Raw genomic sequence first — 25210 nt, forward strand, 5'->3', positions numbered from 1 at the left:
TTTATTGATTTTTGATAAGTAAATTTATAAACTTGAAAAAGTGATGACCTGTGACCTCGTGACGTCACCGCCAGAGTGAGCGCGCGACTGTCAAAATATCAATAGTACGTTAGCAACCCAAAACTTCACCACAGCAGTCCGTTAAACTATAGCTATTTACTTCTTTTGTATTTTAACCCATGTCATTCGCTCTTTAACAGCAGCTGATCTGTCATATATTTTTGCAATGGGCTCAAAGGTGATATCCAGTGCTAAGGAGTTTTACAACATTCTTCGGTGAGTTTACTTTTGGATGCGAAACGTTACTAACGTTAGCTAATTGTTTAGCTTTTTTAGCTATCGTCAAATGAACGCTAGGCAGTAACTGAGTAGTCAGCCTTATGTTCACGTTGTGATAGCTTCAATAATCACTAATACGTATCTTGAAGTAAGGTTCATTGTGTGTGTTATGTGTCGTTTGATTGAAGGTCTCTTCAAGATGAAGAAAGCAACAAGCTATGTATATATGAGGTAGTTTCATCTTTCTTTAAAATATTTCGTAATTTGGTGTAAGCTATGTTATATACAGTAATGTTAATGGTGTTGATACAGTATCTGTTGGGGTTTCAGGAGGACATCCAAATGTTGAAAATGAATGGAGACAGAATCCCTGTGCTGAATATGTACTGTGGCAACCAGCCAGTCTTTATCTGTGAAAAAGCTGTGAGTAATGTCAATCGATGCTGTGACTCACTAAATACATCCATCTGCAAGCCTTAGACAAATATTACTATATAATATGGTAATTTAACTAAATGAACACATGAACACTGTCTTGTGTCAGGGTATCATTAAATAACGTATTGTTTTTTGGTGCGTGGTTCTTCTGATACATCACCAGTTGCTTAGACTTTTTTGACATGCTAATGTTGGCATGGGATGGTACATTCCGTTTAATTGCGAAAATAGGAATCACTCTACTAGCCCGGAATTTCATTTCAATTGCCTAAATTATGTATTACAACCATTGTACCATTGTAAAGCAAGGGATATAACTCAAGACCTCTTCAGATACCCTTTTTTCATATAATCTTTTTTAAACCCCTCTCTAATGTTCACCATTGGACCATGTTTATTATTTCTTGATTTCACAAGGTTCCAAAAATAAATGAACCTGATGATCAACAAATGAGTGAAACATCAAACTGCACTGATGATGATGCTGATGACAATGCTCTCCAGAGAGAATTGGGACCACAGCCACTCACAATAATGAAAGCAAGGTGACCAATGTAAAAAGGTTTAAGACTTCATCCAAATTAACAAGTAGAATTGTATAACCTGTGTATCTAATACACCGTTGATAATGACAATCTAAATGTTGTTTTTCTGTCTTTTTTTTTTAAAGGCAGTTGCTGTCTTGGTACACATTATCTCAAAATGCTAATGTGTCAGGTGTGGACAACAACTCTGCCTTACACCCTCTGTGGGTGCGATGTGACATGTCTGATCCAGCTAGAACAACCTGGTTTGGAGCTGAAACCGTCTGCATGGGCAATAAAGTGTCTGGAGTCAAATTATACTCTGTTACCTGCAGAGGTATAGCTCAAATGCTTCGTAAAGTACCTCTAATAACCCATCCTTGAAACATTGTCAGTATAGTGAATATTGGTTTTTAAGTAACTCCTATATGATTTTCATGTTTCTGACTGATATTTGTTTTATTCCAATTAAAATTTTGTTAGGCTCAACTGTGGACAAAAAATCTCTAATTACCTTGGACGAGCTTAAACAAGAGCACAAGAAAAGGCAACCCTCATCCTCGGTAAGTGAGTGTGCATCCTTTTTTGCAAGTCAGTGTGAATGGATGTTCATTCACTCGCTTTATGTCAATGCTTCCAGATGGCGATTAAAGGCAGTGCCAGGTTCAGTCTGTTTGGCTCCACTGTTGTTGAAAACACCTTGATTGAGTCACAGAGTAGTGTTACGGTGGATTTTAAATGGAGCCATGTGGAGAGTATCCTCGAGACCCCACCGCTGTCCTCTACAGCAACACTGGTAAGCACCCGTAATTCACACTCCAAAAATAGTCTTTCTCTACCATATATACTTACTTTTTATATTTATAAAGTTTACTTTTAATGTTATAATACCATTTAAAATACAGAATAAAGTGGTACATTTTGTGTACTTGCCTTTATTTTAAATCTTTGTTCACATGCAGAATATCAAAGTTTCCAGCGGGGACATGAGGAGCCCAATGTATGAGATGTACAGGGAGCTAGAGTTTCTTCAGGTTTGGGTCCCACAGTAATCTGAGATGAATGGCCAGAAGTTATAATACACAAATAGACAACTAAATAGATCAGATTTCTGTTTTTTCAGACTCTCGCTGATGGTTTGAGAACTGGTGAGACTGAATGGATGGAGCCTTTGGAAAGCACGTCAGCTGTAAATCTGACCAAGGCCTTCCTGGAAGGTCTGCTTTGTTAAATCAATGCACCTTGATTATGATTTATTGCTGATCGTTAGTTAAGAAGATTATTTTCTTTTCTTTCAGAGCTTCAGGGCACTGCAAATACACTACAGGACCAGGCTCCAAAAACAACTGCGGTATGATAGTGTTAAAAATCAAGGGGCTTTTCACAAATTCATTCATTGCAGAATAAACTTGGTAGCTTTCTTGCTTCTTTATCTTTTCTTAAAGCCCACAAAGACGAAGACTGAGACGGACACTCGCATTTTCAACTCTTTCCTGGAACGAGGCGATTTGGATTTTGTGGAGCAGCTGTGGGTTCGGATGAGAAAGAGTGAGTTAATTCCTCTATTAGAGGGGAACACCACCTAAATTAAGAATGACAAAATGTTCAATTTCCATGGCCTAGAAAAGTTCAATCAATATTTGTGAACATGAGCTACGTCCTTTTGAAGCAAGAAACCAGACAACTAAGTTTTAAACTTGTGATGTTACATAGACAATGAATGGGAGACTAATTTTGTGGACCCACAGAATGTTTGTTTTCTTTTTTATACACAAATGAGCTTTATTCTTATGAAGTGTTCTCAGTTCTGAAACAGAATGTGTTCCCATATACTGAGAACATTCCCCTGGGTGCTCTCTGTGTCATCTATAACATCTTTCCTAAATCATTGTCTGTGGAGAGTTACAGACTATATTTGATGGCATCACAAATTTGAGTTTTAGCACTCTAGTTTTTGGATTTGGGAGAGAGTTGTTCATGTTTACTTATATGGAGGACTGTGTTAGACCATAGGAACAACATGTATACGTTTTGAAAATGGCGTAGTTCCCCTACTGAAATTTTGTTTTTCATGTACAGGTGTAACTTCATATCAAGACATTGGAGACTGCCTGAAATTGGTCACGGAAGCTCTAAGATATGGTGATATCAAACCCTGGGTATAAAATGATGCAGCTTCTGAAAAGGGTTTATCACTGAGAAAAGGTTGAGGGTTGTTGTGTGTAAAGTTTTGTTTATTTTCCTCCAGATTCACAGAGACAGCAGCAGCTCCCTCAGTAAGCTCATCCTGCAGTCTTACCACCAGCAGATCGATCATGTGTCTCTCACGGGTGTCACCCCTGTCCACATGCTGCTAGAGATGGGTCTGGACAAGATGAGAAAGGATTACATTAACTACCTCATCGGTAACCTTTTACTTACTTGCTGTGAAGCTCTTTATGTCCTTTAAATGTGATTTAAAGTTTCACAGTAATATTTAACCTCAGTACATATGAATCATTAAGCACACACTTTGCTTTTAACTTCTATTTGCAACTGTGCATTTATTTCTCAGGTGAAGAATTGACAACTCTTAACCACTTGGTAAGCTTAAGACTATTTACTGACAACTATTTTCAAATGGCTGATAACAACATATTCTAAGTTTGAATATTTTCCTCTGTAGTGTTATTACCTAAGCACAGAGGTTGATCGGCAGGAGCAAGTGATCCGACTAAGAAAACTGCACCATCTGCTGGAAATAATAGTGACCTGCAGTACTTTCCTGGGTTTGCCCTACGACCGGCTCTTCCTTCTCACACAGTAAATCAATTGGACTTTTTTCCAGTGACGTATGAGTGTGCAAAGTGTACTTTCCTGAAGATGACATTAAAGTAGACAATTTATTTTCTCCATAGATCATGTTTGCAGCACTACAAAACATTCTCTTATGATGAGGAGCATGAATTCAAACTGCAAATCAAACCAGCGCTGATCAGCCATTTCTACCAGAAGTAAGGAATACAACCTTTTGCACACCAACTGCTTCATTATATCCAAAGAAAATTGTGAATAAAATTTAGATGATTGTCTTTTTCATTCTTGTTTTAACACAAACTAGTCATTTAATTCACCCACCAAAGTGAAACCGGAAGATAGGAGAAAGGTAGTTGGGATCATTTGTACCGTGCATCAAGTATGACATTTAAAAACTTGCCTAAGTCATTCGACAGAAGCAAGTCAACTTTATTCAGATGTATTCATGAGGTTTGTTGTGCGTAGTATTCTAATGTGATCACAAGTGCCTGCATGCCTGCCTCCAAATACAGCTGTAGTGAGTCAAACCCACTATATCCTGCATTTTTAAGTGAAGATAAGTTTTAACAGGGGCTATTGTTTCATCCCTCATGTTTGTGTTTGTTCCACAGAGAGCAGCCACTAGTGTGGGAGGCTGAGGTGTCCAGTGGCCATGGTCCACGTGAGGTCAGGACATCCATACAGCTCAGTGACAGACCACTGGTTGATCATGTCATCTTTGAAACAGGTGATCTTTATGCACCACTTAAAAAATAGTCCATGCCATATAGTTGCAAGTGGTTATTATCCCAGTAAACTACAGATAGCATTTTTCTTCTTTAACTGTTCTGTCTTTAGATGACCCAAATGAAATTGTGAATGGGGACAGTGAGGATCCTGCCTTCTTTTCCACCATGGTGTGCTGTAGTCTCGTCAACTTTGCATGAATTAACGCAGAGCACAACTAAACAACAAAGGAGGTGTTTATTGTCATTTTTGGTATTATCATCTGCAATTACTACATCACATAGTATACGTTTCTGTTAATATACTGTATTTTTGTCAAATCTTTTGAATAAACAACTTTCAGTCCTTTTGAATCTATGTTCTGTGACACTGTCATGGTTTTTCTAATTGCATCTTTATTATGACATTTGCAGATTTAAAAAAAAAAAAGTTCAATATAGCAGTTGAAAGATTTTGAAAAGTTTTTTTGCTGAACAGCTTAAAACAATAGATCACAAGGGCTGTTCGCAATGGTAATATTCCACAACAATATTGTAATAAGAAAATCCAACATGTTGCAGGTCTATCCACACTGACTTTGAGTGTCTGGTAGTAAATTGATTTTTAAAAGGCTAAACCAATGTTTTTACAGCAAATACTGTATGCACATCAACTGAATGAAGTTACTAATTCCATCGAAATTCAGTTCAAATAATGTATTTATGTTCACACATGATCCATGAAAGAAAAGGTGTGTGTGTGATTGTAAACAAGCACACTGTCTAGTTCCGCCTCCGCAGCAGGAACATAAGGAAGACGGCACTGAGCAAAATAGAGAGTGTGCACACAGTGGGAACAACGATCTCAGTTACCATCTCCATGTGACTGGTCAAAGGGTCTGTAAAGCACACACACACACACACATTAACAATTCACTGGCATTATTATTATTATTATGTAATTCAGACATTGCTTATGGAGGGAGTGCTGCAAGCACAGCACTCAAAGGGTTAATATTTTCCCCCTAAATCAAATAATCCTTTATCTGATTTATAGTGAGCATGAGTGATTCCTTACCATGTATAAGTCTTAGAATATTGGCAGCAGTACTCCGCTGTTCCTCTAATAAAAAAAGAGAAAGTACTTAGAGTTGATTACTGACACTTTAACCCTTTGAGAACTGCATGCAGCTACTGGGGAATATTTCAGAAAGCAGCATTTGCACAATGGCCAGATAAAAGTCAAATCTTAAGAAATTTTATTATTACCAGTCATCAACTGGCATGGCTGAATTGTGTTCCTTAACCTCATGTTGAAGTTTGGTTTTCTAAATTCAATTCCATTTATCAGACACTTTCACTGGTATTATGTTATCTGGGTAAATTTATAATCCTGCTTTGTGAAAAACCCCGTGGGCACAAGTCCACAGATAAGCTTTATGCTTACTGAGTTTTTGTCAAAGCTGCTGTGAAATCTAAAGGGCTGCTCTTGGTTACAAATTAGATTCAAGCACACTAGTAAAACATCAGATAAGTGAAGACGTAGTTTTACACACGGAGCACAAGCTTGTTTTAGAGGCATATTTTAGCATTAAACTGCAAAGGCTTAATTCTGTTAGGCGGATTTGAAACCGCACAATCACAAAGCAACAACAAAAAAAAACTGACATTAATGGAAGACATATACCCTCAAGTTCTAAACTTCATCATGCACTGGCCAAACCTTTGGCATTTCTGCATGTTCCTTGGATTTTCTTCTAGCTGGAGGGGCAAACAAAAAAGATATCTTAGATATTCTGTTAGAGATTTTGTTAATTAAGTTTTATACTTCCATCGTTCAAATTTACCTAATAATTTGTTCATGTGTTTTCTGAGGTGCAGCAACACATAGTCAAGTCAAATTATAACTCTTGATCTCATTTGCATTTAAAAACGATTGGTTAGGTCAGAATCTTTATTTGTTTACCCCAGCTAGTTGTTCACCTCTGATCATTGATAGACATGGTCAGGGCTGTTCTTAACGAACTGACCTGCAGCTAGGAGCTGGTTGCTTGAGGAACAGGTCTCAATAGCCTTCCTCCTCCAGTTCTCAACCTGTCGAGGTTTACAATGCAATGGCATATCATCAGTGAAATGATTTATGTGGCACAATAGAGCATGAACCAATTAATCGGAATGTTCAAGAAGAATATCTGGAAAGGATAAGAGGCAGGTCTTTGTCGTGACCACGTTGTGTCTCTTACCTCTCTCTGATTGGGAAATCCATTGGAGCTGATGACGCGTTTGTAAAACTGAACAGAAGCTTTGGGATAGCGAGGCTTGTTTTTGTTCCTGAAGTCCACATAGTACAAGCCAAACCTCTCGGAGTAGCCTTCATCCCACTCAAACTTGTCCAGCAGGGACCATGCGGTGTAGCCCTTCACATTAACTCCATCTTTGATAGCTGAGTGACACAACAGAGAGCGAGTTGACCACAAAAGGATTGGACTTTCAAATGACCAAACAAAAGAAAGGCACAGGTGCTCATGAGCTCACTCACCTTTCAGCATCTCATTGATGTAGTCTTTATAATACTGTATCCTCCAGTCATCACACAGCTCTGTGCATAACATCTTCTCAGAGACTCCATTCTCGGTAACATAAATCATTGGGTTTCCATACTGAGTCTAGATGGGGAACAAATCAATATGCAATAAGTTGCCTTTATGTAATTTAACTAGGACTGCAGTGTGCTAAGATCATTTCAGCTTCGGCACACATGTCAACAAGTCTGTTCTGCATAATTTATTATATACACCATAAGTCACCTTGACAAAATTGAGCAGACGTCTGAAACCCCAAGGCACGGAGTAGAGCCACTCAGACCCGGGGTCAGGCCATCGAGGGTCAACCAGCTCCGCCAGGTCACGGTCAGTGAAGTAGCTGCTGCTGCTTCGACCTGATGGGTTGTTCTTTTGGGTGATGTAGCGGGTGGTGAAATGGCCGATGCCGAGGAAGTCACAGGTGCCCTTGATGTAGCTCTTCTCTTGGGTGGAAAATGTGGGCAGGCGAGACGTCCCAAGGCCCTGTTGGACACTCTTCCTTCCTGCACACACAAGTAGTGATTAGTTATTTCCCCAAATGACCAATAGTGTTTACAATTTAACTCACCAATGAAGTCTTTCATCACTTGAGGGTAGTCTCCGTGAAAGATGGGTGTGGCAAACCAGCCCAGGTAGAACTGGACGTATCTCTCAGCTGCTTCAATGTCTTTCTGGTTGCTCATATCCACCGGCTCTCCCCAATCTCCAGACAGAGAGATGCCAACCAGACCTGCAGATGTGAACAGCAGCTCTCAACACTAAGACAGACAGTACTGTTGAGAGGCAAATATTGAATTAAGTTACTTTCAGAGTTTGACCTTGTTTACCTTTTTGTTTTGCCCTCCATTGTGTGTCATAAGTATGCCAAACTTTAGCATGTGCCTATGAAAAGGATTAGTATTATTATGAATATAATTTACATTTCAGTGCAAAGTGGCACATTAAGTGCTAAGTGTTTTTGATAACAGATTATATATATATATATATATATATATATATATATATATATATATATATATATATATATATATATATATATATATATATATTATCCTACCTTGATTATGTGATGGGCAGCTCTGTATGCCCCTGTTCCTCTCAGTCTCAGTCCAGGAGCATGCTCGCCAGTCTCATAGCCTTCAACTGCTACAGACTAAAGCAGTAAAGCAGATTATTAGTGGGATAATAGTGCTTTCAGTAGCAGCCAGATACATATTAATCCAAGCTATATGATAAAAACAAATAATATGTTACAAGGCAGGTGTGAATGTAAAACCTGAAAATCGTTTCTTTTAAACATACCCATGGATTGTTGAAAGTCATCCAGTACTTGACTCGGTTGCCAAATCTTTCAAAGCACAGGTTAGCAAATTCATTGAAATGATTGACCAAGCTTATATTCTGCCATCCACCATATTTCTCCTGTAAGACCTAGTAAAGCAAAGAGTACAGTAACTCGGTAAAGAAAAATAGTGCTGTAACGAAAAAAGGCTGAAGTTTGGGATTATCGATGTTTTGTATACCAACCTGTGGAAGATCCCAGTGATACAAAGTTACAACGGGAGTGATCTTGCTCTCCAGCAGCTGGTCAATCAGTCCATCATAGTACTGGATTCCTTTTTCATTTATATGGTCAGCTGCAAATGGTATTAAAGTGTAGATAATTTCTCCGTTTAAGCAATTAACAAATGAAATGACATACGGCACTTCAGTTGCAAACAGCTTGAATTAACAGCAGTAACTCACACTTTATGCCAGTGGGGATGAGCCTAGGCCAGGATATGGAGAAGCGATAGTGGTTAAGCTTCAGCTCCTTCATCAGAGAAACATCATCCTGTACAACACACACAAGTGAAATATTCAGATTTCCTTTTTCCCCCCCCTTCCGCCTCTGGTCTCTCCATATCTCTCAGACACACCACACCTGATCACCCCACCTTGACTTTGTGGTATCCCTCACAAGAGGAGTCCCCGGTGTCATTTTGTTGTATTTTGCCTTTCTTATGACTGAACACGTCCCAGATGCTCAGTCCTTTTCCATCTTTGTCCCAGGCTCCTTCTGTTTGATAGGCTGAACTTCCGGCACCCCATGAAAATCCTAATAAATACAACATTGGCAACAACCACCAGATGACCAGCTCTTATGGGAGGATATAATACCACCAATTACTAAATCATTAAAATGCACTGCCTCTATCCCACTGAAGAGAAAAGTTGTGTTTACCAGCTGGAAAAGTGCCATAATAGAAGGAGCTGTGGTCGTTCTTTGTCCAGTCGATGTCCTCAGCCGAAGACAGACACAGCACCAACACAAACACATGGCACACACTGAATGCACAGCTGGGCAGCATGGTACTCCTGAGCCTGCAGCACAGTCACTGTCGGGTTAGGCTCCAGTCACTCACTGACGTCTGCACACAGAGGAGCAGCGGTGGAAGAAGTATTCAGATCCTTTACTACGTAATACATAGTACCACACTGTAGAAATACTCTGTTACAAGTAAAAGTCCTGCATTTCAAATGTAACTAAGTATCATCAAAGTATGTAAGTATCATCAGAAACATTTATTTAAAGTGTGTGCAGTGCAATGCAGAAAAATCCTCACATTTTAGAAACTAGAAAAGATTAAAACAGTTCTGTCAGTCAACTAAGTGTTTAATCGGCTAATCAGTTCAGCTGTACTTGTAGGCCTGTATATTGTTGGGCAGTTCAATTTATAATAAAACATTGTATTTTATAAACTGCATGAGTTTTGTGTGCAAAAATTAATTTAATAAAGTAATTTGTAAAGTCACTTTTAACTAAAGCAGTCAGATTAATGTTGTAAAAAAGTACAATATTCCTTTCAGAAATGTAGTGGAGTAGAAGTAGAAAGTGGCATGAAAAGAAAATACGCAAGTTAAGTACAAGTACCTAAGTATTTGTACTTAAGTACTGTTGAGTAAATATACTTAGTGACATTCCACCACTGCAGAGGAGAAGCATTTAGCATCACCTCTTAATCCCAATAATAAGCTTGGTCTGGAGCAAACATGCTATATCAAAGACACATACACACATGCTACCTCTTTTCTAAAAAAACAACTTAAACTTAAAATTAGTAACAGAAAGAAAATTCATAATATAATTACAATAAACTGTCATCAAACAGTCTGAAAGCATCCAATGTAATGGACTATGGGGGGTCCTGCATCCCTAATGCAGAGCCAAATACCCTTTTTCAAATTCAATGGAGTGTGCGCTCATCTTGCTGAGGCAGACAGATCCCATACAAACTATGGTTTCACCTCTGTAAGCAAAGTTAATGTGAGAGGTTGATATGTTTACAGTGCACAATCACAGTATTGTCAGTGGATGAACCTTTCCAAACATACTGTATAGACTAAATGTGAACGTTCATAACTTCATCATTTGACAATTATAAGGAAATTAATGCTATTTGTTACATTGTCATGATTAATGTCCAGATTTGAGTCCTCCCAACTCACTTTGGGAATTTAAAATCAGAAATATGGTAAAATCTTAGACATACAACCTAAAAAAATCTAAAGCTCCTGCTGCAATTATGAATACTAATTGTAATACACATTCCTGTTCACCTGTTTTTCCCAGATATGTAATTTCTCATTTAAGCATGCAAAATCAATAACAATTGATTCACAATGTACTGAATAAGATGTCCAATTACCTGTGTATCTTATGAAGAATTCATTTGCAGCAGGTGTGTGTGTGCTGAGCTTGAATCCCTGAGTGCACTGCTCTCCTGGAACAGCAGATCACGTAGAAAGCTGAATATATCTATTGGTGCAATCTCTATTGTACGTCGCCTGTTGTAGCACCACCCTTCTCCAGAGTTGTCCCTGCTGTCAGTGTGAAAGCTGGTCTTATTGTGAAGCTCACTGCATTGTTTTAGCTGTTTAGAAATTGCTGAATGGTTTGCTAGTGGAAAGTGTTTGCACTGCATTACCCATTGGCCTGGGTCAGGTTAGGACAATTTTACATAGGTATTACCTTAATGGAAAATGGGATGTACTCATATGCAAACATTTATTAATCTGAAAAATATTACTGTATGTTGTGAAGTATGTTGACATAAAACTAGAAGTGTACATTGTAAAAATCAATCATATAAACTCTATGCAAAACATTTTATTTTGTGCTTACAATTATCATCTTACATAAGGCATACACACTATCTTCTTATATGGCCCAGCCATACATTTTAATGCTAATCCTCAAAATGCACAATATGTCTAGTAAGCTATAAGCACCTAATAACACTGTCTTACTGCATTTCAGTGAGATATTTCTCACAAAATTTGACACATAAATTCTAACATGGTTTGGTGTGCAGGATGACATGCCTTAAATCAGGCAAAGGAGAGGGCACTGTTAGCACCACACATCATCAAACTGTAACTGTTACTCACTCCATCCAAATAAATTAAACTTCAAAAGTGATAAACAGGTGAACAAATAAACAGATGTCCGTTAACATGTGGTTCTTCTTCAGTGGTGCAAATATTGAAGCCCCATGAAACACTGACAATCTCAGTAATCATCTTCCTCATCGTCCTCAGGCACAAACTCAAGCTCATTGTCATCTTCTTCATCATCCTCCTCATCTTCATCCTCATCATCATCTTCCTCCTCCATATCAAAATCTACAGCAGCATTCAGTAGCAGTTTGGTTCGATTGATCTCGCTCTCATCATCAAGGTTAATATGAACCTGAAACAAAATAATAAACATAAAACTGTTGACCACTTCTAAATTAAATCTTAAAAAGTGCAAACTAAGTGTGCAAGACAGAACTTCAAAAAAAGTTATGAAACCAGGAAACAACCTTTGTAAAATACTATCATGCTGCTAATTTTCATAGTTAGTCATTTAACATTACTCTGGGCACGGTTATATTTTCATGACAAAACAAAGCTCAAATCAATTTGAGAGTACATGTCTAGCTGAGTATGTCTTTGCGAGCTGTTTTCAATGACTCTGCACCAATAAGCACCTACATAACTATTGTAGTTGTAATGGCTAATGGTTGTAGTTTAAACTTTTCATGGGCATACCTGGTTGTGGCTTAAAAGTAATTGGTAGCAATTTGAGTCTAAAACTGTTAGCCAACACGTTTGAAATACTGTTCAATCATGATCATGTCTCTAATGAGAGATATATATATATATATATAGTGTATTAGCTGGAGAAAGGAGGGTATTTTTGACTAAAAATTATTTACGTAATTAAATATCTGAATCACTGAATGACACAAACAAGCTTCTGAAGAAGGCTACATATGTTTCTGAGTGAAGGAAATAATGAAAACAAAAACAGTTGTGAAATGTGAATATGCCCCAAAAGTTGAGGGATTCAAAATAACCCAGTGAACTAAGCAACATTTCATTTCTAGAGAAATATGATTACATGGCCATGTATACCTCAGTCATACTATCTGTAAATTGGGGTGGTAAAAGTAATCAGATTGCTGCAACACACAAACATGTTTGCCAATTTTCTGTCTTAACGTTATTACTCAGAGTAACCTGACTTTTGTGTGGATGTAAATGTAATCAATATCATTGAGGTTATGCAGGCCTGCAAACTATAACACCTCAGCAAGACAGTACAGAAGTGTAGTGTAGTGAAAAACTCTGATCTTCAATTTCAACAGATGTAAATGTGAATAAATCAACAAACAAGCAAAAAAATATAATTTGAGAATATCTTAATATGACAGAATGTGAGCTATGAGCATTTAGCTCATAGCTCACATAGTGTTCTCTCTGGTACAGTGATTTACCTCAGTTTCTGGAGAAGAGCGTTGAGAGGCTCCTTCATCTGTTTGAGCACTAATGATAGATTTCAAGGCCCCTTCTTCAAACTGAAACACAGAGTGAACACAATATAATATATAAACCACGTGTACCGCGCAAACCCCTACACTCATTCTGTGAACTCTCTCACTCACCTTCAATCTGTTCAGCTGGTCTTGTAGCATGACTTTGATTTTGAGGAGAGTCTCCTCTTCCTTCTTCAACTCCTGCAGACGGCTGTGCATCTTTACTGGTACTGCTGCAGTCAGACCATTCCTCAACACTGAATGGGAGGAGATCAGTAGTCAGGGATACAGTGTCATGTCAGATGCTGATAACAAAGGGGTTGGCAACGTTTTCAACCTGTCCAAATGTCTGCTTATAACTTGTACCTTCACTGAAATCATTGACTATTCTTACAAGTATGCTTGCCCAAACTGTGTGGAATATGACGGGCAGATGTAGCTAGTTTGCTGTTTCATCCTGTTCCTATCCCATTTATTTAACGTTAGATTTCATTCATCAGCTCAACAGCCACTGTAACGTTAGTTGGCTGAAGTATGAAACAGTACGATATAGTAATGCTTCTACCACATCTAGTTACGAACGACGTTTAATCTCAACAGCAGTACAGACTGTATCAAATTTAAAACATGGTGAATAGATTGTATTGTGATTTGTTACTGCTAACTAACTTACGGAAAAACAATTTGGCTAAGTACGTTAACGTTAGCAGAACCGCAAACTGATTCGTTCCACACAGGCAATAATAAAACCCAGTTTAAGACTATTACCTTTGTTTTTAAATTCTGCCTACAGCTCCATATTAACGGCGAAATCGGTGTTAAACAAGATAACGTACTTCCGAGAGCTTTTGTTTTGAATACTGATAGCTTAGCTGTTATGCTACAGATACAGCTACTAGCTAAAGTTTAGTTCCTGTGGTTATCATGGTTATGCGGTCATATCCGGACACATTGTAACATTAAATGCGATCGGAAATTTCCCACTTTTGTCTTGGTATCGAACGATCTATGGGAGTGTTCTCTTAATACATCCATGGACTGTCAGAGCAGAGGTTTAGCTACTAGCTAACGTTACAATTGTAAAAGTGACTCACTTAAAACCTCCGTTTTATAATACATCCATCCTTGAATCCCGTGGTTCAGCAACAACCATTTAGCTATGACAACGTCCAACTGTGAAAGTAATTTGCTGTTAGAAGGTCCAAAAGTTTTTACGAACCCATAATTCGAAAAAATGGCTTTACAGATTGAAGAATTAAAAAAAAAATGTTTATCATACTTTTGTTCCGCTGTTCATTTTGTTAATTAATTTCAGTCAAAAATAATCCACAACTCCACTGCCTTTAATCACAGAAATACGACCTCACGAGAGGCACCTGAAGGCAGCATTAATAGTGGCGGAACTTTGATTCTGGCGACATCTTGTGGTCAAACGACGGTAATGGCCGCCCATCCCCTTGGGGTAATATCATCGAGGGTAAAGGTTGAGACTGTTTGATAATTATTTGAACAAAATGTGTTTGTTCCATTCTTGTCTAAGGGACGGCAATGTTTGGCTATTGCTGTTCCCAGCCGAATAGTTAACGTTAGCGGAACACATAATAGGCTAACGTGAAGCGCCTGTAAGTAACGTTACCCTAACGTTAGTTGTTTGGCTAGATGGAAAATGAACGTTAATAGTTAGCTAGCCGGGATATTGAACGTGTATTAATGCAGCCATTTCTTTTTAGTCGGTTATCAATGGCCGTCCTCTTCTACAGAAAGGTTTGAAGTGGCAGGTGTCAACTTTACTGCACTAGCAGGCTAATTTGTAACAAATGTAGTTCATGGTGTTAGCCCCCCTCATAAAACATAAGGGTCACACTGTTGGAAGGCAAATAGGCCTTAAAAACGAGGACTGCTTGCTACTTCACCATACTAATGTGCAAGGTGTAAATTTGCCTTTCATGCTGGCGTGACTCCAAATAGTGGCTTTACTTTATGATAACTAAGACTAAAAGTGAGTGACACTTAAATAACAAAGTTTGCATGCTTTGACAATAAATTGGTTATGAAACCAGATTTATGACAATATCTGTGCTAGTTTATGTTAAGTAAGCTGTGATCGTTGTCATGGTACAGAACCACCTACGATTTCCACGATGGAGCAGCCCTCCATATTTATTCATGTATCTGAGCTGCCCCAAGTAAATATTCAGCAGTCTTGCATATTAGGCTACCTAGAAAGCATGGAAGTCTCCCCTAAATCCCCCAAACCCCCATTACACTGAAAGAGAGCAGGTAACTGATACCGAATTGAGTTAAAACTTAAATAAATCACAGATGGAACTCATTGATGTGAACAAGATCTGAAACGGCTCCATCAGTCTTCAAAAATGTTAGAAGAGCCCATTAGGTTCTTTATAGGATTCCTTGACTAAGCCCATCCAGATGTGTGCATTGATAATCACAGCACGCAGGCAGGACTGGAGACTAACAATGGAGCCCAGCCAAAAGGAGAGACCTAGCCTACCTGTTTCTGTTAAAAAAAAAAATAACACACACACACACACACACAAAAACAAAACACACACACAAACACACACACACACACACACACACACACACACACACACACACACACACACACACACTCTGTAGTGTAGCACCTGTGTGAATGTCTAAATAGTCTTCCCTTTCTGTGAATCTGCATGTTGTTGTTTTTTTAGCTCATCTGTAAACGGCAGAAGCACCAGCTGTCCAGTGCAACGCAGTGCCACCACTAAAGACCCAGGAGCACTTGCAGTAACACAGCAGGTATATATTACGTATGTCAATGTCAATACTGTTCTGAACTGTGCTTCTCTGAGCTGCGCTGCAAGCAGACATGTACCAATATATAGATTTTATAGTTCTTAGTCATTATTTTTTTCAAAATGATTGCACTAAACTGTATCAATCCTACTATTTCAGAATTAAGTTAGCGTAAAATGTAATTAAAACATCCAGTACGTCGGTGACCTACAAGACTAATTTATATCATAACATTGAATTTTAGAACTTGTTGCAGTGTAAAACAGTTTGCATGTAAAAACAAAATAGGTCCTGCCCCTTTTACTGTAATGACCACGGTTCAACAAAATATTATACACCTGTTACGACAGGTCTTTCAGTAAATGTAGTTGGCGCCAATAGTGTCAGTGCTGACGTGTGACACATGAGGGGGTGTGTTTGTGTAACGCTAATTTAGCCTGGCCTGTCCGGCAGGTGAAAGAGATTGGAATTGATTCCGGAAGGAGAAATGACCCGTCATTTTAATCTGATGAAGAATCTTAATCTGATGACGAGCAGCGCCCAGCTACCTGTATCATCACAGCGGAGCAGCCCTCAGACGCTGACGGACAGGTGCTTACAGTTACAGTCTAGTGATAGACATCCTAGTTAGACGTAACTTGTGTAATGAGCTTTAAAACTTTGACTTTGTCAAGTCTTAATTATTTAAAAAATAGATAAAAATGGACAACTTAACTGCTTCAAGAAATGCCATATTCACGTGTGCTGACCCTGTTGCTGCATCTGGTAAAGCCTGGGTAAATGAGTTATTTTTAGCCTACTTTATGAAGAAAAGAAAATCGCCTGAGGAAGATGGAAACAAACCACACGCTTCCACACGAAGAACACTATTGTAGACAAAGACGCTGAAAGACTATTCTCATTTTCCCACAACACAAGTTTGTAAATACACCTTTTAAAACCTGAACTACAGCAAAGAGAGCGGTGGAAGCTGGAGAGCAGACGCGGAATAGAAGACCGATGCCAGCACCCATCTTCGGATGCAAACTGAAACAGCGGCTGGGTGAGTCAGTTTAACACAGCACAACCCCTCTTAGGTAGGAAAGTATCACTCATCCAGGCAAGCACAGGTCTCATTCTCACGTTAAATGCATCATGCAGTGAGAGGAGACCAAAGCCATTAATGTTACGAGCTAGGTTAGCCTTTAGTAGCAGTGTTCCTTTGTTCTACGAGCCCAGGTTAGCTTAGCTTTGTAACACCATATTCAGAGTTGAATTGAAGCATTTGAAACCTAGCAGGTTTTACCAAAAAAAGAGTCATGATCTTTGCAAGGAAAGAAGTCATGCAGTGATGTTTCTGATGTATCTCTGTCAACTGTTAAACTGCTACTGAGGGAAATAGTCAAGATTGGAATCCTTTAAATTTGTGTCATCAAGTAATAGACTAATTGACTGTTTATTACAGCACTGTTCATTTGCCGTCTAGTGGTATGTGACCATGTACAAGAACATTATTGTTTGGAGAGCCAAGCACATAGTGAGCCTTGGGAGGGTGAAACTGGAGCTGTGTGTCGGTGTTCTAGAGACCTTAAGGATTTGGGGGTCAGACGAAAAGGTGCTCTGAGGCCTTCCCCCCACACTATCGCAGCTGCCACCCTCCCAGCACACACATGAGAGGCCCCACTCTGGCATGAGGGTTTTACTTGGAGCTGGTTTCAGCAGCTAGAAGGTGGCTAATACTGTACAGTTATCACTCTGCTCCTTGAGAGCTACAGTTGCTTTTTCCTTGTCATCACGGGGACTCTGTTGCTGCTACATTGCAATTTCTCCCCAATCAAAACTTTCCTTGGCAGGGCTTGAGCCTAGTGCTGAAGCCTGATGGCAGCTGAGGGGCTCAGTCGCCCTGCATGCTGCTGCGAGTGCTGCTTGCGCAGCGTTTGAAGGTGCTCCCAACGTCTGTGGAATGCCGTGCTAGGCGTGTTGGATGAGGGGCCTCCCTAAAGGGAAGGAGGAAAGGAGGCAGGGAACAAGAGAGAGAAGAGGGGGGTGACCTTTGAACAGTGCAGTCAGGAAGTAATGACTTCATTTTCAATTGTGGCAGTAAACACAGAGTAAGAGCATGTAAATGGAGGACGGATGCAAGATGGCGAAGGAGAGAGGGAGTGAAGATAATGATACAGATTGTAAGGTGAGCCCCAGAGAGATAAGATTGTAAACAGCAGTGAAGCGCTTGTGAAGTTGATGGGGTTGGTGAGTCACTGGGGTATCATGGGCTCTCTTGCAATCACAGCTGAGGAAAACCAGATCATGGCCAGCATTGCCTGTCATTTGTCTCTGGGTCAGGAACAAGGCACCCAGTGTAACAGAGCTTTACACTCAAATGTGCTTGTGTATAACACAGTTTAACATTTTAGGTAATGTTTTACATTACAGTTATGCACTGTAGGTCAAGCCTTCTGTAGGAGGTGAAGGGAAAGTGTGTGTGTGTGTGTGGGGGGGGGAGGGCTGACAGCTCCAGGATGTTCTCTCCTAAACTGTACAGTGATGTGGACAGGAGCCTCAGGCGCCTATGAATGGAAGGGACTCATGTGGAGATGAAGATATGTGGAGGAACCTTTGTTTTCAAGGAACTACCTCAACCTTTACATTTCCTGTCCTGAACTCCCACACACATATTCATGCAAATTGGCACGCACACGCAGCAGGAATAATGTATTAGAGGTCATTCATTTGTAATCAGCACAATCTTCTGCACGTACACAGAGCCAGAAAGATATGTTTGCATAATGTAGCAGAGAATACCTGCATGTGTAAGTGTACTGATCCAGATTCATGTGTGCACAAACATATGTGGTTAAAAACATGCATTTAGACACGTGCACCCTTACATGCTGTATACAGTGCCAGAAGTAGGAAACATATGTTCATATTTCATGTTATGTAATCATTGAAGTGAGTAGAAATCCTCTACATGTAAGTGAAGATGTAGAATAATTGTCCGGTTTAACTTAGTTCTTTGCACATTTAGACTTTTCACACTAAATCAGTCAGCTGCTTAATCCCAGTGGGTCTGCTGTCACGGCATCACAGAAGATGATTGATAATAGTGTTAATCACCAGATTAACCACAGCAGTGTGGTATGATCCGCAGTGTGGTTTTTGTCTATCAACACTCTTATGTATGTTTGTGTGTAACTGTATAGCTAGGTGCCCACTGCAGCTATGATGCTGTCCTCATTTGTCAAGCAAGTGTAGTAAAAGCCAAGCATTACTCCCTTGTCCAACTGGCAAACCTGATCATTGTTGACGTTAGCATTTTATTATCTGAAGCAATTACATACTAGGAGATACTCTTGGTTTTGTGCCCTATTCATGACAAGCTCAGGAAAGCATATTTATCCCATGTTCAGATTTGATTTCAGTCTGCTTATGTGGTTTTTATAAGGCTTTTATAGTTGAACTGATCTGTCCAGAGAGGTTTAAGTACATTTAGTCAAATTGGAAAGGATGTGCAACATGTTGTGATCCCAGGGAAGTTAAAAAAGCATAGTGACTGAGTGGTGGAGGTCTGGTTCTCAGACGTAGATCAGACGCATGGAAAACTGCAAAGGGGCTAAAAGCGCTGGCAGATCCTGGATGTAAGGCAATCCAATGTAACCACAGCAAAAAGCTGTTGATTTAGGTTGAGCTAAATTGAGTGAGCTTCTTTATGTTGCAGCCCCAGGGAATGCCTCAGATCACGGCATGAGGTTTGGACCCTGATATGATGTGGTTTGGTCAGGGATGGCATGAGGGAGTTTGGCCCGGGGCTGAGGAGAATGCCTCTGTCACAGCTGAAGTTTGTAAACTAATTGACCACCCATACACAGCGCTGCTGTTCCACTGGCCTTTCTCTCAAGACTGACAAACAAACCCAGAACTCAAGAACACCTCCACCAGACCAGGCCCATTGACTGTAGTGTGATTAATTACATTTTCCATTTTCCTCTCTCTCTTTCTTTCTTTTTAGCTCACTCTCTCACTCTCCTGAGCCTGGTGTATTAGTCTGCGTAGTTCACCTCCCTTGGTACCCTAAGTTAAACATCCTTGTAATGTCAAACCATCCAGGAGGAAATCTACTGTTTTCCTTTTCTGCTGTAGTTTTTTCTTTTCATAATGATTCATTATTAGTAAGTCTGCAGACTCATTTTTCATTTAGTGAGCCTTTTCAATCTCAAATATCCAACTGCCTGATTACAAAATGTGGTGAAAGATGTTTTGGAGAAAGGTGAAAATAAACATATCCTTTTGACCCTATTCAACACAACCTAAAAGAGTAAAAATATGACAGGGTTGTGAAATAAGACTCAGTACAGCACTGGGCAAAGGAAAGTCTGAGGTGCTGATGCCAAGGACAAAGGTCAAATGACAAACACAAGGTCAGATTGTTCCCATAGGACTAGCTGGGATCGTGCTGTAGCATCGGCTAGGTAACAGAGTGTAATCAACGTTTGTTTGTATGGGACTGTGTGTCATGTTCTAAAGGTAATACAGGCCAAGCGGCTGGCTGGTTAATTTGCAGGTTAGAATGTGTTCTTATGGGCTCAGTGTTTTGGCTGCCATCCCAGTTGTAGTTGGTGAGAGACTAAGCTGTTCTTATCATTTCATCTAAAGCAAATATTGACTACAGAGGTTTGGGCATTCCTCGCATTCCTCATGAAAAGACCATAGCACAGGTACTGCTCTCCTGCCTTTCCCCTTGATTTCCTACTCTCATTATCAACCAAGCCCTCAGCCAAAGCCATACAGTGGCATATCACATTTCCCATAGACATAGTGATGTTTAAACAAACTGTTAGATATTAAAACATTTTTTTTTGAGAAACATGAGAATTGAAATGGTGGGAAACTGCTAGCTTGACTCTGCCCAAATACAACAAAATCTACCTACCAGCACCTCTAACGCTGATTATTAACATGTTATCTATCTATCTTTACAAAAACTCTTGTAAAAACCACATGGTATCAATCTCCTTATCTAATTTACGAAAAGGAAGAAAAGTGTATCTCCCAAAATGTCAAAATTTGACCTTGACAAAAATGATTTCAAAGATTGTGAAATTTTTACTTGAATAGAAAACTGTAGACCATTTCCATGTCACCTTAATCATGGTGTTATGTTATCGTTGTATTCCCTCTGTGAAGTCCATGTGTATCTAATGAGGTGATGTCAGCAATCAGCTGTGAGGATGGCAGCCTATGCTAATTAAGCAGAGCAGACCCATTGGTTGGAGGAATGTGTGAACACCGTGACAAAACCATTTATTTACAGGCACTTCCACAGTGAGGTCTAGCACCCGCAGCCCAACTGCAACCCCAGAGAAGACACAGCTGCGTGTGAATGTTGTAGCGCCAGCCCTGCTCACTTTGATCGCCCGACATGTCAGTGGCCCTGATCTCTAGGAACACCACCCATCTTGTCTGATATTCTGAGTGCACAAACTGAGACATTCCGGACGTGTGAACTGCCCGTGACAAATGATCACCCTTTGGGTTTTCAGCTTTCACATGCTGTGGGCTTTTTGGCACGAAGAAGTGGGTCTCGGGCTGAGAGTTTCCCCCTCTCTACGACTTCAGTAACTGGAGCGGCGCTTCAGAATGTAGACAAGTCCTGATGTGGATTGTTATGTTAGAGAGAGCCTTTAAGGTGGGGCTATGATTTAATATTGACCTTTTTCAACACCGGACAGCCTGCATTCAGAACACTGACAGGACTGTGGAGACTGTTTGTCATTAAGTGGAATGATGACTGAATTAAATCAACTTGAAAAATACAGATCACAGGCACAGCACAAAATAAGTGGGTTTTGTTTTAGTTTCAAGCCATAACCCTTAGAGAAGAGAGAAGTGAAAATAACATCTATTACTGCCAGATTAGTCACTGCATATTAGGGGGTGATGTTGGTTTTGATTGGATTCCAACTCTGCTCCAATTTCATCTGCGGTTGCATGAAATATGTCCTTTTTAAATTCTCAACTGGTGTCACGATGTGTGCTCCATGTTTTAAAAGGCGTCATAGAAGCCCATTGGCTTCTCCATTTCATTAAACAGGCCTTGCACTGTGCCATAACTGATGTCATTCCACTGTTTCCTGTCATTTTCCAGCTCAGGCACTGTTCCACATGCCCTTCTCCAAAGTCCGTCCAGTCAAACCCTGACATGATTGATTCTTTTACACTTCATTTGTAGCATTCATCAAAATTCCATTGAATCATGAAACTTTGGCTGATGACTGTCCAAGTAATCTAACCGCAGCAAAAGAAACGCTAGGTCCTCTTGGGACATAGATTTCCCCAATGAACTGATGACATTTGGTAATACATCGAGAAAAAACAATACTGCATCGAAAATGTTTTGTCCCCATGCAGTCCTAACAAGTTTTCCTTGTAAAGTTTGCCTCACACAGTTGTGCAAGATTCTCATTTTGCACCAGGACTGTTTAGAAGAAGAAATTGCAGTTAAAGTCACAAGCAATATTTGCATGAAGTTGCCCCCTCCCCACTTCTACTTTTGCTGCACTCTGGTGCAAATGGAGATTACTGCCAGATAAAGTCGACAGCAGATTTAACAAGAATGCTTCCAAGATCTTAACTACTCCTGTGCGTGTGTGAAAGCTTCATGTCTGCATTTGTGTGCTCAAGTGTTTAATGTACTGTTAGTAGGCAGATCGTAATTGCAAATGTCATGTATGAACAGCTGTGGCGTGTCTGAGACATTGTCTGATTAAAATCCAGACACACACCTTGGATTAAAACGGATACTGAATCTCTGATTAAGTCCTCAATGTCATTTTTCAGTTGCAGCAGAGAACATAATAAAGGTCAAGAAGATGGTTTCATATAAAACACACTAATGGGGAGACAGTGATGAATCAGAGTGGTTTTCCTGCTTTCATTGATTGTCCATGGCATCATACTATTTGGTGTACATTGCTGATTAGAAAATACGATGCATTATGACTGGCTTACATGTTGTATTTAAAGAGGACACTGAGAGGTAGCAGTGTATTCATCTTTTATCCATAGCTGGACTGTGTGAAAGTAATTCTCTGCGACTGTGGGTTACATTGTGGGACTAGGAGGAAGTGTTATGAAGGGGCTGTGAGGGTGTTGCTAGGCAACAGGGTGGGCAACTTGGCGTAATGAGTGCGGGGCTCAGGAGTTGTCTGCTCAATGTTCCAGGTCCTGACAAGAACAGACAGGCTGGCCTGGGACGGCCTGCATGGAGCTGCCACCACGGCCACCTGCTCACAGCAATCATCACCAGCGCTCCAGCCAGCCACCGATACAGCATACAGACCCAATTAAGAGCCCTGCATGTCCCCCTCCAGCCAGCCATCACTAACACTCCTGCAAGTCTGACAAGGCTGTCTTTTTTCCCTTTAGCAAATCTCTAATTAACAACGTTGGTAGTGGTGAGGCCCGGGCTGTACAGAGCTGCTGAAAGGAGCTGGGACTGGGGTAATCAGCTTAAATACAGGTTTATTTCCTGCCCCCTGTGCCTTGTTACTTCCAGCAGAGATTGCATTCTTTTATCTGTTTATCTCCAATTTCCTCTGACTTGTAATGTGTCTCCTAGACACACTGTCACCTCCACTTAAGGCCAGGCTTGCTGCTCCTGCGATCAGATGGTTTCAGAGCAGTGATCAGAGTTAGTTTTGGCAGGGCATAGCTCTCAACAACATCTCTGTTTGTCTGTTCCATTACTGCCTTACCACCTCCTCCCTCCACTCCTACCTCACTAAAGGCCTCTGATCTGAGCTGGAGAGACACTACTGAATATCTTAAAGGATCAAAGATTCTCATATGGAAATATTCCCTTTCATCACATCATATTGAATAATTCATAGTTTTGTAAAGAAAGTATCTTATTAAAGATAGAGATCAATCACAAAGTTTTGTTCCTGTGTTCAGGCAGACGCCAGATTTTAATTTGTTAAATGAAAAAAAAGAAGAGAGAAAATTATATTGTGAAATGACCTAATTACCAGAGCCGGATTAAGAGAGCTGTGTGTTCCAGCCGAGAGCAGAGGAGGCGGAAGAATTTCCTTTCATTGAGAGGTGTTATTGTTGGAGCCCTGTGCAGAGCCGCTGGATGAAATATCCTCTTCCCCAGTTTGGGATTGACTCTTGATACAGGACCACCACTCTTGATTGCAGGAAATTATACCTAATCATCTGTCTTGAGCAATTTAGACAAAAATAATAAAGACTGATTTACATTAAAATTACACATTTAAGAGAAGAGGTCATCTGTATGATTATTGAATACACTTGGATTTTATTTTTTATTTTTTTCTGTTTTTTGTCTTTTCTGGATTGTAAAGAGAGAAAAGTTTTCCAGAGATTTCTGCTGTTGGATTTGGAGGTTGCGATTAATAAGATTTGTTCATAATGATACAGTATTAATAAGATTTGTTAATAATGATACATTACTGCACACTATATGACTCATTGGATGCTAGACTTTTGACCCACATTAAAAGAATATGCTGACTATATTTTTCTGTCCTTTTCCCAGAAAGGTGATTAATGGCGTTCATTGTGGAGGACAAAATGTTAACTGTGTTTTTTTGTAATGACAACCTTAAAGGCATTGTATGTGTGCATTTAGTCAGAGCCTATCTTCTCAATAAATATGTTATATGATGATTTTTTATTGTGTTAGGACTGTGAACTTCAACCCTCTTGATCCTGAACAGTTAAGCTGTATTGAAAGAAGATGGATGGGTTTAGTTAGTTTAGAGGCTGAGCAGCAGAGGGTGCTGTTCATCAGAAGAGGTGAAGCCTTTGTAGCACGTTTGTAAAGAGGGACTGCAATATATACAGATAGTGAGCATTTGTTAATATTTCAATGATCAAAATATTTTAGATGTTTTTGTTTTCACCTCCCTCAAACAAATTACAGGTATTGTTGTATAGTATTTTATCACTACCACATCCAGTATTTCTTCTTCGATATTGCTTTTTACTGTATATGTAATTAGAGAAGTAAGATACATCCGTCTTCATGTCTTCATCGTGTAGACCTGTGTTAGACATTTGGTTTAAGGCATTAACAGTGATGTATTCATTTTAACTGGGTAAACCCATGACAACTCAGGTGTTAGCTGACAATCTTCAGGGGGCTAAATCAGATAAACCACTTGAGCAGCACCTAGAAACACCTCTCAGATAAGACACCATGCAAACACACTATTTCCTGTTCACCAAACAAGACAGCCTGCGTGCGC

At 39.7% G+C, this 25210-nt stretch overlaps 3 protein-coding genes and 1 long non-coding RNA gene across 11 annotated transcripts; 2 read left to right on the forward strand and 2 right to left on the reverse strand.

The window, feature by feature from the left end:
* Positions 1-69: 69 nt before the first annotated feature.
* On the forward strand, positions 70-5120 carry zwilch (zwilch kinetochore protein). Its single transcript, XM_039807513.1, has 18 exons — positions 70-276; positions 468-510; positions 610-702; positions 1135-1262; positions 1388-1578; positions 1725-1804; positions 1882-2037; positions 2204-2275; positions 2365-2458; positions 2540-2592; positions 2687-2789; positions 3321-3400; positions 3490-3646; positions 3796-3824; positions 3907-4043; positions 4139-4234; positions 4649-4764; positions 4875-5120. Exons 1-18 carry the CDS (start codon positions 227-229, stop codon positions 4961-4963), a joined length of 1767 nt encoding a protein of 588 aa, XP_039663447.1. The 5' UTR covers positions 70-226; the 3' UTR covers positions 4964-5120.
* Positions 4982-11194, reverse strand: lctlb (lactase-like b). Of its 5 annotated transcripts, XR_005639940.1 has the most exons (16): positions 11013-11193; positions 9548-9734; positions 9261-9421; positions 9070-9157; positions 8851-8960; positions 8626-8754; positions 8381-8476; positions 8151-8205; positions 7892-8053; positions 7549-7826; positions 7281-7407; positions 6985-7184; positions 6772-6835; positions 6429-6502; positions 5820-5864; positions 5611-5640 (listed from the first exon to the last, which is right to left on the reverse strand). XR_005639940.1 is itself a non-coding variant. In XM_039807514.1 (15 exons), exons 2-15 carry the CDS (start codon positions 9672-9674, stop codon positions 5525-5527), a joined length of 1758 nt encoding a protein of 585 aa, XP_039663448.1. In that variant the 5' UTR covers positions 9675-9734; positions 11013-11194; the 3' UTR covers positions 4982-5524. The 5 variants fall into 5 exon arrangements, 4 of the variants coding, with proteins under 4 accessions (XP_039663448.1, XP_039663449.1, XP_039663451.1 ...); XM_039807514.1 differs by lacking the exon at positions 6429-6502 and having other exon boundaries at positions 4982-5640; positions 11013-11194; XM_039807515.1 differs by lacking the exons at positions 6429-6502; positions 11013-11193 and adding an exon at positions 10456-10479 and having other exon boundaries at positions 4982-5640.
* A 263-nt stretch (positions 11195-11457) lies between these two features.
* Positions 11458-14103, reverse strand: snapc5 (small nuclear RNA activating complex, polypeptide 5). The gene is made up of 4 exons (XM_039807521.1): positions 13935-14103; positions 13296-13423; positions 13128-13208; positions 11458-12055 (listed from the first exon to the last, which is right to left on the reverse strand). Exons 2-4 carry the CDS (start codon positions 13383-13385, stop codon positions 11876-11878), a joined length of 351 nt encoding a protein of 116 aa, XP_039663455.1. The 5' UTR covers positions 13386-13423; positions 13935-14103; the 3' UTR covers positions 11458-11875.
* A 466-nt stretch (positions 14104-14569) lies between these two features.
* LOC120563384 lies at positions 14570-24748 on the forward strand. 4 transcript variants are annotated; one of them, XR_005639942.1, is made up of 5 exons: positions 14570-14649; positions 15875-15962; positions 16413-16550; positions 16912-17001; positions 23160-24748. It is a non-coding gene; the product is annotated as an uncharacterized LOC120563384 (long non-coding RNA). The 4 variants fall into 4 exon arrangements; XR_005639943.1 differs by having other exon boundaries at positions 14570-14628; XR_005639941.1 differs by having other exon boundaries at positions 14588-14643.
* Positions 24749-25210: the final 462 nt, after the last annotated feature.

This window comes from Perca fluviatilis, chromosome 8, assembly GCF_010015445.1.
Source record: "Perca fluviatilis chromosome 8, GENO_Pfluv_1.0, whole genome shotgun sequence".
NCBI lineage: Eukaryota > Metazoa > Chordata > Actinopteri > Perciformes > Percidae > Perca > Perca fluviatilis.